The following is a 16,794-nucleotide window of genomic DNA, read 5'->3' as shown; positions in this document are numbered from 1 at the left end:
AATGCTGAAGAACACGATTAGTTGTACAAGTATATCCACTTTATTTACAGGATTTCAAGGTTTCATTCACAAACCCTAAGTTGCAAAATGATAACTCTGCATTGTATTGTTAAAGTGATATAAATTACTGCAGAATATGAGCATACTTTATAAAGAATTGTAAAAACAATGTACTGCTTTAACATTAAAAAATACCTACATAATTAGACTGCCAGGGAGGTTAAAGGGACACTATAGTGTCAGGAAAACCGCTTGGCTTTCCTGACACTATAGTACCCTGAGGGTGCCCCCTACCCTCAGGGTCCCCCTCCCACGGCGTTGAAGCGGTTAAAACCCCTTTGGCTAATCACCCTTTTTCCCCGCCGGGCTCCCTTACCTCTCCTCCCCCACCGACATCAGCATCCTTGTCTGACGTCACCGGCGCCGAATGCGCGGCACTGCCACGCGGGCATCAAAGTGTCCGTAGGAAAGCATTTTTCAATGTTTTCCTATGGACGCTCTGCGTGATTGAGGCATAATATGCCTCAATCATTGCCGATGCGCCTCTAGTGGCTGTCCGGAAGACAGCCACTAGAGGCTGGCTTAACCCCAGATGTAAACCTAGCAGTTTCTCAGAAACTGCTATATTTACATCAGGCAGGGTTAACCCTAGAGGGACCTGACACCCAGACCACTTCATTGAGCTGAAGTGGTCTGAGTCACTATAGTGTCCCTTTAAAGACCAAGCTTTTAAAATAACGACTTATAACCTATCTGGCCCATCTCACTTTAGACCGTAAAATTACATTTGTGGGAACTTCACCACTTTTAGAGTAAATCAATTCATACTACCCTCCCAGTATAAATATATAAATAAAAACAAATAAAAAACAAAAAAACTAGGCATATGCAAGTACAAAAATCTGCTAAATTGTGATATAACTGAAGCACTTCTACAGGGATACTCTAACCAGGGCCAAATTAACATAGGCGCTAATAGAGCTGGTTGTCCATAGAATTGGCCCATTGATTCTACTTTTTACATGCTCTTGCTTTCAGTAGAGGGAATTGGTTATGGGGGACTTAGCAATGATAGGGTAACAACATTTGTGTGGACTGGCAGACCATATATTAGTTAAAGGGACACTAGTCACAATATCAACCACAGCTTAATGTATATGTTCTGGCTAGTATAGTAAGTCCCTGCAGGCATTTTCATGCAAACACTGTCTTTTCAAATATTTTTTTTTATTGAAAATTCTTAATTATTTATTTATTATTATTTTTTTCTTGTGCATGTGAAAACAGATAACATTTTATCTTACAGTGCCACAACAACATCCATAAGCTTAGTCTGAACAGTAGATTGACATGGCATGTGAGGAAACGGCACAATTTTATATTATTTTATCAGGCTAAACATTGAGAGATTATGTCAAGGTAAGAGACGCAGTTCTAAACAAAAGATCTCAAATAGTTAAATAATTTTCAGGCTAGATATTGGCATGACTAATTGCACAGGTTGCGTAGAAACAACAGGCTTACATGGGTAGCAGTGGTGTGTCAATCGCCACAACAGTATCGGTATGTATATATGCATACATGGTTAACATTGGATTATTAACAGCTTAGTGGAAATGGCTGAACTTAACTGACGATTTACTGCTATGTAGTGTAGTATGACTGTGGGGTGCGGTTAAGTTGCAAGAGATCAATGTAGTATAGGACTAGCTGAGACCTATATGTCTGCGTGTGAGACAAGGTAGGAAATTTACAAACAATATGTGACGTACCCGCTCTAGGTGCAAGTGTTTATGGATAAGTACGATTAAGAGTGCGGCAGAGAGAGGGAGCGAGTGAACCACAGAGGTGCGTTTTCAATCAGGTGGAGCAATCAGAGTCCAGTTTGCAGCTCGTCTGCCACCAGCTGTTCTCCGGTGTCTGGTCTAGAGTCCCTGTCAGTTCTTGAGACAAAGGGCATGACCGTAGAGGGATCCCATACCATGCCGTGTGCAGTGTCCGCAGGGCTCGTCTGTGCTTCTGTCAGTCCCAATGTGGAGATGAGTTTGGGTGCTTCTGTTAGGGAGGTGAGCGCTTGGGTGGTCCCATTGTGAGTCACTTGTAGGGTTCCAGGTGGTCCCCAGCGGTAGGTGATGCCTGCTGTCCGCAGTCGTTGCGTTACTGGTGCGAGCGTCTTACGCCATTGCAGGGTCCTTTTTGTCAAGTCCTGATAAAAGGTGAGGTGGGTGTCCTCGAATGCTAGAGGTGTTTTGCCCCTTAGGGCTAACATAATTTGTCCCTTGTCATGTAGCGTCATGCACCGGAGGAAAATTGTAAATTTTATATCAATAGATACAGTATATTGTAATTGATACTAAACATATTTAATAAAAAAATAAATAAAGACGAATAATTTTCTTCAAAAAGACCAGCGTGTGCCTTTCTTCATGGAGATTTATGTTGATTTGGCTGACAGAGCACAGTGGCACTTCTACTACAAATGCGAGTGCAGGATCGTGGAATATATATATATATATATATATATATATATATATATATATATATATATATATATATATATATATATATATATATATACATACACATACACATATTTAATCATATAATCATATAGGATTTACATTAATCAAATATACAAAAAAAATATGTGTATACAATATTAATAATACAATTACTTAGTTTATAGTTAACAATGAACCTTTTATTGAGGCATAAAGAAAATTTCTATATGAAACTTTAGTAAAGGGGGAAAGGAAGGTCAGGAATGGGGGATAAAAAGAAAATTGTAACCCACTGGGATCAGTGGGAAAATACAGCAAAGAAAAAAGGTTAAAAATATTATTTACTGGTTCCTTACTTTCTTTTCTGTTTTCTTTTACCATTACGATTTTGATTTGACCACAAGTTAATATCAGTGTTTACATTAAAGCCTAGGGACACCTCCAGTGCTTCCTGGGGCAATGCGGCTGCCGTTCAGCGTCTCCAGCTCTGCATGGAGACACAGAACTTTCCTCATAGAGATGTATTATGAATTCAATGCATCTCTATGAGGAGATGCTAGTTGGCCTGGCTGGTGTTTGGCCCCGCCCCCATCCTCCATGGCGATCTCAGCTAATGCAATGCTTTCCCTTTGGAAAAGCATTTTCATTTAGTCAGCAAGAGAGCACCGTGTGCACTTGCTCCCTTTGCTCCCTTGCTCACGTGCTAATAAATGTAAAATGTCCAGCATGCCATGAGTGACAGTGAATGTGTGTGTGCCACTGAGCTTATTTGTAGTGAACTTCTGTATGTCAGTAAGCTTGTTTATGTATGTGTGCATCAGTAAACCCGTCTGTGGTGAGCTTGTGTGTTTGTTTTTGCGTGTAATGAGGTAGTGTATTTGTGTCAGTGAGCTTGTTTGTAGTGAGTTTTGTGTGTCTGTGAAGTTGTGTGTGTCAATTAATTTGTCCATGTATCAGAGAGCTTGTATGTGCATATGTCTGAGTGCTTGTGTGTGCCAGTGAGCCTGTTTGTGTGTGTCTGATGAAATGGGTGGGCTATTGTGATTCCATACCAAGGTGGAGCATGCAAAGAATGGTTCAGGTGATGTCACACGGCAAATGGGGTGCAAAGTTTTTTGCCTAGGGAGCAAATATCCCTGCACAAGCCCTGCTGTTGCCTACTAGTAAAGCGGGAAGGAGAGGAGTGGACAAGTGAGTGCTGGGGGACACCAGGGAATTGCTCCCAGAAAGCACAGAACAAGCATATCAATAGAAACTTTCATGTCAAGCTCAGTGTGCTGAAACAGCACTGTCTGCTAGTCCGTCCTTAGTTAGCCAACCTGCATGATTGGCAGGTAGCCTGGCATTATGCCAGGCTGACTTTCCAATTCTTCGGGAACACTTGCACCCCTCCTCAGGTGGGTCCAACTCTCTAGGCAGTCACTGGCCCACATTCTTTCACCACATCCACCAACATCTTGCTTCATAGGACGACGATGTTGGGGGTATGGATTTGGTTGTGAGATGCAAGCGAGAGTGTAAGAAAATTATTTTAGTATGTGATAATTTATAAATGCATCTTCTGTTTTATGTTGATAAGATTGATAAGATTCTGTCATTTGGCCCATCATAATTGCCACCAGCAGGCCTAATGGGCCTGAATCTAAACACCAACTTTAGCTTAATGAAGCAATTTTGGTGTATATGTAGATTTGCACTTTCAATCTTTGCGGGATATTAGCAGGGCAAGAGATATATAATATTTTGTGGAGAACAAAATTACAACATTTAGGCTATAATAGCCAAGCTGTGAATCAACTTTGTGAATGAAGCAGATTGCATTTTTTTTTTTATATCCTAGTGAAACTTTATTTTCAAAATTTGAGTCTACAAGGCACATACCTGTGGCACGTAAAAGAACTGCTTCAATTTTGTGAGGGATTCGAGGAGGGATTTTCATGTATGCACGTATTTGGTAAAACCTGAAAGCAGAAAAAAAAAAAATAATACATTTTTAAATGTCAAAGTATTGGACTTTTTAGTTTTTGTGCATTTCTTAACTTGGCCCTGCTGTGGTTAAATCTAAAATGCTTAAGGTATTTCTTGGCACAAGGCAAATGCCATGCAAGGTAACAAAATCCATGTGATTTCAGCTTCATCAGCAGATTACAAATTAGTTCTGCTAAGATTTAATCATAATCACGACAAATGTGTTTTTTGTTTTGAGTTTTCAAATATTTTAATGTTTGGCAAGAACAAGCATTTGTATTATTTTTTTCTATAAAAATAAAAAAATAAAACTTATTACATAAAATAAAAGAATATAAACACAAACCTGGGTGGGCCGTACGTATAATAACATTAGTAAACTAGAAAACATATATTTATTGTAATATTATGAAGCCTGGAATGCACCTAATGGTAATTTTTATAGTGGTTATGGTGACAGCAAAACCTTTGTACCCCTCCCATGTAAGATGTCAAACTGTTTGCCAGTGCCATGACAAGTTATCTGTAGTCCGCTGGGCACCCATCCCTGCCTCTCCTCTTTCAATCTTAAGAGCCGGGAGCTCCTGAGCTAAGCCAGTTCATGTGTTGAGAAGGTCAGCTCCTTAGCCAATGAGCTAAGCCTTGCACTTCAGGTATGAAGGTAAACCATTAGACAACTATTAACACTAGGTGCATTGTAGTGGTTATGGGGTTCCTTAAAGGAACACTATAGTCACCATAAATTACTTTAGCTAAATAAAGCAGTTTTAGTGTATAGATCATTCCCCTGCAATTTCACTGCTCAATTCACTGTCATTTAGGAGTTAAATCACTTTGTTTCTGTTTATGCAGCCCTAGCCACGCCTCCCCTGGCTATGATTGACACAGCCTGCATGAAAAAAAAAAAAAAAAAAAACTGGTTTCACTTTCAAACAGATGTAATTTACCTTAAATAATTGTATCTCAATCTCTAAATTTAACTTTAATCACATACAGGAGGGTCTAACAAGCTAATAATATAGCAGGGGATAAGAAAATCTTAATTAAACAGAACTTGCAATAAAGAAAGCCTAAATAGGGCTCTCTTTACAGGAAGTGTTTATGGAAGGCTGTGCAAGTCACATGCAGGGAGGTGTGACTAGGGTTCATAAACAAAGGGATTTAACTCCTAAATGGCATAGGATTGAGCAGTGAGACTGCAGGGACATGTTCTATACACCAAAACTGCTTCATTAAGCTAAAGTTGTTCAGGTGACTATAGTGTCGCTTTAACTTAAACCAGCACTAAAACATCAATCAGTTGTTTTAAACCTGCCAACTAAGAAGTCCAACATGCATACTAGTAGTGAAACAAAAAAAATAAAGTATATACACTAAGAGAAAACACGTATACTGAGATAGTTCCAGGTGAACTTCACAACCACCTGTGGAAATATGTTACAAAAAGACAAAAGTGGAGACCACCCAGAATACGTATAATGAATGAAATACAAAGGGACAACCTGATAAGGGTCCAATTCCCTAGAATGGGATCTGTGTGAAAATGAAAAACACTTTCATAGCGTAAAAAAGTAAATATAAATGGTGTTTAAAGTGAGATTAGAAATGCACTCACAAACAAACGATTATTCAGGCCTTTCACCCTCTCAGGGGTAATAAGATGAGCACAGAGGTCCTCCAACACGATATATGTGGATATAAAAAATGCAAATGTAAGTGCAATGAATAAATGTGAATTTATATATTTCCAAACATTCTTCACTATTATTGCATTTTTTATATCCACATATATCGTGTTGGAGGACCTCTGTGCTCATCTTATTACCCCTGAGAGGGTGAAAGGCCTGAATAATCGTTTGTTTGTGAGTGCATTTCTAATCTCACTTTAAACACCATTTATATTTACTTTTTTACGCTATGAAAGTGTTTTTCATTTTCACACAGATCCCATTCTAGGGAATTGGACCCTTATCAGGTTGTCCCTTTGTATTTCATGCATACTAGTAGGCCTGAAATAGCGTCATGACAGTTGAGCAGAAATATTAGGCATTCAATGCAAAGGCTTGTCCTTTACTTAAACATGTCAGGAAAGGTAATTTAAATAAAACAAAAGTTTTAATATATTTTTAAATATATTTAAAAAAATAAAGCTAAGGTGAACAAAACAGACAACCGTATACTATTAAATTGAACAACATAAACTTCCTAGTAACAATTCCTTGGAAATACTTCCTTGGAATGATTTAATCCATAATCTGATTAAATACATTTTCATTGACAAAATAAATTAAAGGACCACTATAGTGCCATGAAAACATACTCGTTTTCCTGGCACTATAGTGCCATGAGGGTGCCCCCACCCTCAGGGTCCCCCTCCCGCCGGGCTCTGGAAAGGGGAAAAGGGGTAAAACTTACCTTTTTCCAGCGCTGGGTGGGGAGCTCTCCTCCTCCTCCTCTCCGCCTCGTCGGCTGAATGCGCACGCACGGCAAGAGCTGCGCGCATTCAGCCGGTCGCATAGGAAAGCATTTACAATGCTTTCTTATGGACGCTTGCGTGCTCTCACTGTGATTTTCACAATTAGAATCACGCAAACGCCTCTAGCGGCTGTCAATGAGACAGCCACTAGAGGATTAGGGTGAAGGCTTAACCAATTTATAAACATAGCAGTTTCTTTGAAACTGCTATGTTTATAAAAAAAAAAAATGGGTTAACCCTAGCTGGACCTGGCACCCAGACCACTTCATTAAGCTGAAGTGGTCTGGGTGCCTAGAGTGGTCCTTTAAAAGAGGAAGCAAGGCAAGAATAATTTATTCTACTCTCCTAGACCTTTACATTACAAACTCTGATTTAACTGTGTCAGCAATGCTTTAAAAAGGATAGTTTTGAATAGAAAGCTGCAGAATTATTCAGTGAGTAACCCGGGTAGGTTTAAATTATTTACATTTTACCTTTAAAAAAAACCAAAAAAAAAAACAGTGTTAGAATCGGGGGATGCATACTGTCGATATCGGCAAGTATGCTGTTGGGAAGGGTGCAGAGAGCTAGCGATGCTATCCAGAATTGGCAGAAATACCCTGGAATTGTTTCCACCTGCAGCAAAAGCATGTTTAAAACATGTGATTGTGCTGCACTCTTTTCTCATATCAAACATTCTAAAATTAGACTTCTAAAAATGCAAACCACAAACAAAATACGATTAGACAATACAAACTGCCTATGAATATTTCAAGAAAAAAGGAGAGGGAAATAGTGTAGGTCCACAAACTAAAAATGTGATGTGCAAAATTTCAATAACTCTTGTATAATTGGGCCAATACTAGTAACTAGTTTACTAGTAACTGTACTTTTCTTTAAAAAAACTTCTATTTCAATCATTTGCTGCTATGCCTTTGTTGGGCTGCATAAATGTTTACTGGATTCAAGTGACATTATATAAAACTGAACTACAAGGTTTGACTTACTAATAGGCACAAGGAAGACACACAAAACAAAACAAAAAAAAAAAGAAAAACGACTCTTTGGATTCAATTGATGCAGTTAATAAATCTATCAAGTGTCTTTTTTAAAAACCAACACTATTACCATATTGTAAATACACAGGTATTCTTTTGAAATATTAAGGAAAGTAAGTGTTAACCTTCATTCATACCTTTAAGTATTAAAAAAAAGTATCAAATCATACATAATGGAACCAATTAAACAAAATAATGTACATACACATTTGTTCTTTTGCCTTAAATGACATGACTGGCTTACATGTACCATGCAAAGGTTCAAATATTTTAAAGATAATAAATATACATTTGTGTGTGTGGGGGGGGGGGGGGGGAGGATTCTTATGCAGCACTCTTAAAGTAAAGGGATGACTGACAATGGAAAAGGGCAGACAATATGCTTTACACAATCAAATGCCAGTAGCACAAGAATGAGGACAGTGATAATTATCTAATACTTCTGCAGTGAGCAATAAAAGGTCACAGCGGAGTGCAAAAACAAACAAATTTGTAACAGAAAATATGAAGATCTTCTCTCAACTTGTTTTAAAGCGTTACGCAAAGGTAAGGCATCACAAAACCTAAACACATCTTTGTTTAAGTCCATCTATTAATGTTGAAATTGTAGCAAATCAAAATAACTGACAAATGACAAAATAAAAGCTATGTTTGACTCAATTTATGCCATTCGGATTATACTTCACTACAAGAATTAGTAAAACCCCCACAGTTACTTCACAGAAATACATCGCCCACATAAATGGTGCAGTGTGTGAGATTTATTCCTGTGGAATAGTTTTTTTTAATTCAAAATAAATGATATTCTGGACCCCTCATGCCCTTCTCCCCATCTACGGTAGCCCTGCTCCCCAATCTAAATGTAGCATGGGGTGTGGGCCCGGCAGGCAAACATGCGGTGGATCCAAGTGGCCCAGGCCTAGAGCTGTGTACGAGGCCCAAAATGTTCTGATGGCAGCTCTGTTGGTACCCGAAGTCTGTCAAAACAAATGGCCAGCATAACCCCCAAATTTTGCGCTCAGGAAGTTATATATTATGACAATTGATCATCATTAGAATTCTGTGAATACTCACTTGAATGTCATTTTGCATGCAGCTCCCTGACCCCCTCATATCATGTATAATATCCTGGAAATCACACACACAATTTGACATACAATGTATATCAGATTGTGTGTGTGTTGGTTTCCAGGATATTATACATGATTTGTGTCCCCTTCCTTCATACTAAGCAGGGCCTGGTGGGGTGCCAGCCCTTTAATAGCTGGCTATCAGCCACAGGGAGGAAGTGATGTCAGCTGGTAACTTCCTCCCTGCCTCACAGAGAGCCACAGGAGAACTGGAGGGAGGAGGCAGCATGGAGTCTGCAGAGCCACACAGCAGCATGGAGGCAGAAGAGAGGCTGGAGTGAGCTGCCACTGCATGCTCGCTCCCATCAGCCGCAGCCAGTACCAGAGCGTCAAGCAAGCCATACTCCAGGATACACAGGTAACCTAACAGGAGTGTACCTGAGTGTGTGTGTGTGTGTGTGTGTCTGTCTGTCTGTCTGTATGTCAGTATGAGTATCTGTGTTTGTGTCAGTGTGTGCGTTTATCTGTATGTCAGTGGGTATGTTTGTGTGTATCCGAGTGTGTCAGTGTGTGTATCTGTGTCCATGTGTATATGTGCCAGTGTGTATGTGTATCCAAGTGTATGTGTCAGTGTATCTGTGTATGTGTGCATATTGAAGTGTGTTTCAATGTGTGTATCTGTGCCAGAGCGTGTATCTGCGTGTAAAGGTGTTCATACATGTTTGCGGGTTGTGTTTGTGTGTGCGTGGGAGGAGGGTGAGCGCTTGTGGGAGGTGTGTGGCACCGTAACTGGTGACGCCACCTCCCTGAAATGCATTTCTGCAAGTTGGGATGTCAGGCATATTACAGGAGGTGCTTACTCCTTGAGAGAGTATTTAGCTTTGTGATAAGTTCTAGGAGTTATGCCAATATAATTGGCATATTACCAATGGGAGGTTATTCTTGAAGCCTAAATGTATCACTCATAAAAATTAATGATACCCATGTATTAGGGCTTCATGTCAGTCTAAAATGTGAAAAGTGCAGGATGTGAGTGTGTGTTTTTGTATATTTTGTTGTACTTTCTTAATTTCCATTATAATAACTTTGTGGTTACAACACTTATCCCAGCAGCATGACTTTTATGGATTTATGATGTTTTAAGAAGGAGCTGTGGACTGATTTTCCATCTTGCTTTATTTGTTGGCTCTCTCAGATAATTGTGCCACTTTATACTATATTCTTGATTGTTGAACAAGCACCAATCAAGTATGAGGTTCAGTACAACAGACCCAAGAAAACAAACCAGTCTTAAAATAACGTATGTCATTGCTGCAGCAGTGCAGAATCAATGTCATTGTCAATGCAACCCAACACCTTCTGTGACATTTAGCAGGCCCACAATGTAAAAGGTGTAACCTGAAAAACGCAACTACACTGAAAAACAGTTTAAAGGAATACAAAGTTGTATTCCTAACACTATAATGCCATTTGGTCCACTCCACCTGTGTGCCCCCCTCCTCCTCCTCCTCCTCTCTCCCCTTTCAGCACATAAAGGGGTAAGGAAAAAAAAAACAGCAACTTTATTTACTTCTCTAATTCCAGCAACAATGTCTCTCGGCACTGGATCGCGCTTCACCTCCTCCATCATCCAATGCGGCGACCTAATGTGCAGGCATGGCGAGCTATGCTCGCATTAGGCCTTCCCAATGTTTTCCTGTGGGGTTCTCTCTGACACTGGACGTCCTCATGCAGCACATTAAGACATTGGTCGTTTCACAGAGTCAAACTCCAGGAAGTGGCGGCCAACTGGTTTATCAAAAAAACGCAATGTTTTTCATTGCAGGGCTAAAGGGACAGGGATCCTGCACCCAGACCACTTCAATGATATGAAGTTTTCTATGTGTCAATAGTGTCACACAAAAGAAGTCTGGGAACGATTTATTTTAATCAGTTTTCCTACTATATGTTATAATCTGCCCTCCCCACACACACACATTTACTCAGATGCAGATTTTAAATAGGAATAACAATCTACATATGTATGCACTAAACCATGACAAATAAACTGCAAAATTTAGTTCAATAGCTAAGATGAAAAATGACCCAAAGTCTACTTTAGCCTAAATTTACATTCAAAATATTACGTCACTGTTACCTGAATAGACGTATTGAACTCTTGAGTTAGTCTAGGTATAGTGTATACTGCCTTTTTCTGGAATAACAGTCAACTAGGGGAAAAAATCTCCACCACAGAATGCAATGATTTTTTTTTTAAATTTATATTTTTTTTATTCAGAGGGCTAAGCAAAGCATTGCATCACTAAATAAAATGTTTCAAGCACTGAGGACTCAAGAACCTCTGTAAGCATCGAGCTTACATATTAAAAGGATAATAAACAATTACATGCTACATGACCTCAGATTACAAATTCCAGGCTTAAACCTGCTCTGTGGGGGCAGCCATTTTAGTTGGTTCTGATCAGAATCACCACTTATCTGCCAAGACCATGTACAATGCACTGGTGCGTCATTAGTATTTATGAAAGCACACCAGTTATTGATTAACTTCACCGTTTTTGGTAAGATAAGCTGAGCTTTTGACCAAGAAAACTGATATGGCTGACCCCACGGAGCAACAGAAAACCACAATATACAGTGATTTACTTACCGGTATATGTTTTCTCTACAAATGTATGCACACCATTGCCATTATACATGTACCCTTATTTGCAACAAAATAAAACAACTATTTTACAGTAGGGTAAAGGCAACACTCATCCAGTCTGAAGACTGGGACTACACTCAAATCAGTTATACAAATATTTAAACTTTTTACCCTTACTTTATAAAGCTTTAAGAAAGAAAACAAAAACACATTAAAGTAGGCGGTAGACAGGGGAAATGTATTTACAAGTTTTCACATGTAGAAGTAATTATACTTGGGTAATAAGAGCCTTTTCATGTTTTTAATTTGATCTGTCCGGGTTATCAACTGAAGACTGAAATTCACTCTCTAGCTCTCTCCCACTGAGGTACTTGATAGATCCACAGAGAGGCAAGGAGTGCAGTTGGGCAGTGAAGAAAAGTAAGGGTAGCTTTACCCAGCACTAGATTCTAGGTAAGTAAAAGGGGAGGGGGTTTGGATATGATAACATTGCCCAATATGGAATTGTAAAATAAAATATACTGGGTTGGAGAAACCCTTTAATCCAGATTTCTTAGAATGCTTGAATTTCCAGCTTAATAAAAAAATAATAAAACAAGCTGGCACTATGGCAAACATTTAATGGTTAAACCACACATGAACGGTTTAACTCCAAAGTCTTGTCTCCAGTCCTATTTAGCATGGACTCTGTCCTTCTGCTTCTCCTAGATTCTTCAAACAGGAAGATTCGGACTGCCACGGACAGGGTTGTCGCTGATTGGCTGAGAGCGTCAGTTAACACTATAAGTCAATCAGAAGCTCCTCGGTCATAAAAACGGCTTGGAAAAAAAAATATGTATGCTTCATATCTTTAGTATACATAGGTGGTTACCTTTATAGATATCCATTGCATTAATAATGGCTAAAGAGAGGACCAAAGCAAACAATAGTGCAGTAATAGCTAGCATTGCAGATATTTTTTAACTATATTTCTTACGATACCCAGCTAACCTGCACAAACATTCTCAGTTCTGAGGTTAACCATTACCATAACAGAGCCTTGAATGAAATGCAAACCGGCCGGATCCAGACCCCAATCTCAGGAAAGTCAAATTAAGATTTTTTTTTGTCTAATCCCCTTATATCCCCTTATATGTTTATAACATGTGTGTATGTATATATACACCTATATGGTCTGGTTCTGTGAATTAGTCTTGATAAAGTCTAAAACGATGAAACAGGATGACTGATTATGCTATGGGCACTTTTATTCCTGGAAAGACCTACAGAAACATTTTGAGAGATATACAGTCATGGATCTACTATTTGAATACTGGATTCAGTACTTTATAGTATCAGGTGTTTTTGCAGGGATCTGTGAGTGATTAAACAAACAGGATTTGCCTGAAATTATTTGAGACTCAGTCGGGCATATACCCTTCCAAGGAGGATCTACTACTGGCTTCTGGATGGACTGTTATACGGTGAAAGGCTTGAGGCTTTGTTTTTTATTTTTGAGTTTTCACATCGCCCTCTTTATTTTCTTTTAGTTTCTCGTTTGTATTCCCCTTCTCCTCTCCAAAAATATTTACAGTAACCCCTTCCCCCGCCAGCCACACCTCCAGCTCTCTTCATTCCCCCGCCAGCCACACCTCCAGCTCTCTTCATTCCCCCGCCAGCCACACCTCCAGCTCTCTTCATTCCCCCACCAGATACACCTCCAGCTCCTCTCTTCATTCCCCCACCAGATACACATCCAGCTCCTCTCTTCATTCCCCCACCAGATACACATCCAGCTCCTCTCTTCATTCCCCCACCAGATACACATCCAGCTCCTCTCTTCATTCCCCCACCAGATACACATCCAGCTCCTCTCTTCATTCCCCCACCAGATACACATCCAGCTCCTCTCTTCATTCCCCCACCAGATACACACCCAGCTCTCTTCATTCCAATACAAGCCACACCTCAAGCTCTCTTCAATCCCCCACCAGCTATAGGGCTACATTATAGGCATGTGTCATCAGGGCCCAGTTGTGTTATATGGCCCTTCAACAGCGCGATAGGGCCACTCTCATATCGGCAGCCCTAGCAGGAAGTGATAGCCTGTCACTTCCACCCAACTAACAGACACTGAGCAACATGGCAGGGGGAGGCAGAGATTAGCGGTGCGAACTGCCAGACTGACAACGGCTTCAGCCAGCAGATCCAACTTGTCCCCAGGAAAGCCACCATCCTGCACCCAAAAGGTAGGAAACTAGAGGGTGGATAAAAATGTGCAAATTTTGACCAGCATGTAGATCTGAATGTGTGTATGTGAATCTGTTTTTTTATCTGTGTGTCAGTGAGTGAATCTGTCTACATGTCCGCATGAATGTCAATGGTGTGTCAGAGTGCGTGCATCTACCTCTGCATGTGTGTCAGAGTGCGTGCATCTACCTCTGCATGTGTGTCAGAGTGCGTGCATCTACCTCTGCATGTGTGTCAGAGTGCGTGCATCTACCTCTGCATGTGTGTCAGAGTGCGTGCATCTACCTCTGCATGTGTGTCAGAGTGCGTGCATCTACCTCTGCATGTGTGTCAGAGTGCGTGCATCTACCTCTGCATGTGTGTCAGAGTGCGTGCATCTACCTCTGCATGTGTGTCAGAGTGCGTGCATCTACCTCTGCATGTGTGTCAGAGTGCGTGCATCTACCTCTGCATGTGTGTCAGAGTGTGTGCATCTACCTCTGCATGTGTGTCAGAGTGTGTGCATCTACCTCTGCATGTGTGTCAGAGTGTGTGCATCTACCTCTGCATGTGTGTCAGTGTGTGCATCTATGTCTGCATGTGTGTGCATCTATGTCTGCATGTGTGTCAGTGTGTGCATCTATGTCTGCATGTGTGTCAGTGTGTGCATCTACCTCTGCATGTGTGTCAGAGTGTGTGCATCTACCTCTGCATGTGTGTCAGTGTGTGCATCTATGTCTGCATGTGTGTGCATCTATGTCTGCATGTGTGTCAGTGTGTGCATCTATGTCTGCATGTGTGTGTCAGTGTGTGCATCTATGTCTGCATGTGCGTCAGTGTGTGCATCTATGTCTGCATGTGCGTCAGTGTGTGCATCTGTCTGCATGTGCGTCAGTGTGTGCATCTATGTCTGCATGTGCGTCAGTGTGTGCATCTATGTCTGCATGTGCGTCAGTGTGTGCATCTATGTCTGCATGTGCGTCAGTGTGTGCATCTATGTCTGCATGTGCGTCAGTGTGTGCATCTATGTCTGCATGTGCGTCAGTGTGTGCATCTATGTCTGCATGTGCGTCACTGTGTGCATCTATGTCTGCATGTGCGTCAGTGTGTGCATCTATGTCTGCATGTGCGTCAGTGTGTGCATCTATGTCTGCATGTGCGTCAGTGTGTGCATCTATGTCTGCATGTGCGTCAGTGTGTGCATCTATGTCTGCATGTGCGTCAGTGTGTGCATCTATGTCTGCATGTGCGTCAGTGTGTGCATCTATGTCTGCATGTGTGTCAGTGTGTGCATCTATGTCTGCATGTGTGTCAGTGTGTGCATCTATGTCTGCATGTGTGTCAGTGTGTGCATCTATGTCTGCATGTGTGTCAGTGTGTGCATCTATGTCTGCATGTGTGTCAGTGTGTGCATCTATGTCTGCATGTGTGTCAGTGTGTGCATCTATGTCTGCATGTGTGTCAGTGTGTGCATCTATGTCTGCATTGTGTGTCAGTGTGTGCATCTATGTCTGCATTGTGTGTCAGTGTGTGCATCTATGTCTGCATTGTGTCTCTTTAGTTCCACCACTGCCTTTGGCACTTATCTCTCCTTACCGCCTAACAAGAGGATACATTTATGCCAAAAGAGAAAACGGTGGCACAAAAGAGGGGTGTGTTCAGCAAGTATATCTAATCTTATATTTTGGAGTGATGTTTGCCAAAAAGTGCCAAGTCCCCTAAAGTGATAATGCCACTTAAAGAATGCTAATGTAATGGTCTATTTAAACCAAGCTGTTTTGTAAAACCCAAAATAACATTTTAAACTAATGGAGAGTACAATGTGCTAAAAATATTTCCATATCAGAGGATTATCAGTCAGCATGCATTTGCAGTTCTTCTGGTAGCAGCATTACCTTATTCCCCTAAAGTTATCTTACAATCTTAACAAAGCTCATGTTGATTTTGAAAGCGTCCACATCCTACACAGTTCGCATATGCTGCTTTCATTATATTTTTCTTGCAGAGTAGAACTCAAAACAAAGTGTAGTGAATAATGTATTTAATATTTATTTTAAAAAAAAACTCAAGGGGTAAACAGCCCTTAATCTTGTGGATGGGCCTGCAGATGCCAGTACAGTTCCATGCTCAGCATGTTCCATCGTTTTACACACAATGTTCTTATCTCAAGGTATTTGTGTAGGCACCAGCGCTGTATCTTCCGCGAGGCTAACAAGGCATTTGCCTTTGGCAGGACTTTCCAGGGGAGTGTCAAAAAAACTCTACCCCCAGTTCCCAGGCAAATACCCATTGGGCTTCCCGAGGCAGACGGCCAGTTCTGTTCCCAGCGGTCGGGCACGCAAGGCAGGCAGTGAGATTGCTGAGCTCTGCCTGCTCAGCTCCCTAGAGTAATGCCGAGAGCCGTAATATGACGTCACTCCGGCTCTAGGCATTACTCTGCAAAAAGTGAGGGAGCTGAGCAGGAAGAGCTCAGCACCCTCACTGCCTGCTTTGTGCGCCCGACCGCCTGGGACAGAACTGACTGCCTGCTTTGCGCGCCTGACCGCCAGTCTGCACGCCCGCCCACATGCCTGCCTGTCTACCCAACAGCCCGGCCTCAGCTAGCCCAAGAGCCCCCCACTGGACAACAGGTGAAAAATAGCCACCCATATCTCCCAAAGGTAGGGAAGCTGGGTGGATTTAAATTAAGATAATTTTAAAAAACAATAAGAGTGTTGGGTAGAAATAAGTGTGTATGTCTGTCAGTGTGTGTGTATGTCTGTCAGTGTGTATGTGTGTATGTGTGTATAGCCGTCACTGTGTCTGTGGGTGAGTGAGTGAGTGTGTGTGTGTATCTGTCAGACTGACAGTGTGTGTGTCTGTGAATGAGTGAGTGTGTGTCTGTGAG

General features: G+C 41.1%; 1 protein-coding gene across 3 annotated transcripts in view; it reads right to left on the bottom strand.

The window, feature by feature from the left end:
* FAM135A (family with sequence similarity 135 member A) overlaps window positions 1–16,794 on the bottom strand; it is a 129,643-nt gene that overhangs the window by 68,487 nt on the left and 44,362 nt on the right. For all 3 annotated transcript variants that reach the window (XM_063442974.1, XM_063442975.1, XM_063442976.1), the window contains exon 4: window positions 4,383–4,462. In XM_063442974.1, the coding sequence (XP_063299044.1) occupies window positions 4,383–4,462 (80 nt within the window). The remainder of the gene's footprint in view (window positions 1–4,382; window positions 4,463–16,794) is intronic.

Source organism: Pelobates fuscus, chromosome 2 (assembly GCF_036172605.1).
Source record: "Pelobates fuscus isolate aPelFus1 chromosome 2, aPelFus1.pri, whole genome shotgun sequence".
Classification (NCBI taxonomy): Eukaryota; Metazoa; Chordata; class Amphibia; order Anura; family Pelobatidae; genus Pelobates; species Pelobates fuscus.
This window is presented reverse-complemented; position numbering and strand designations above follow the sequence as displayed.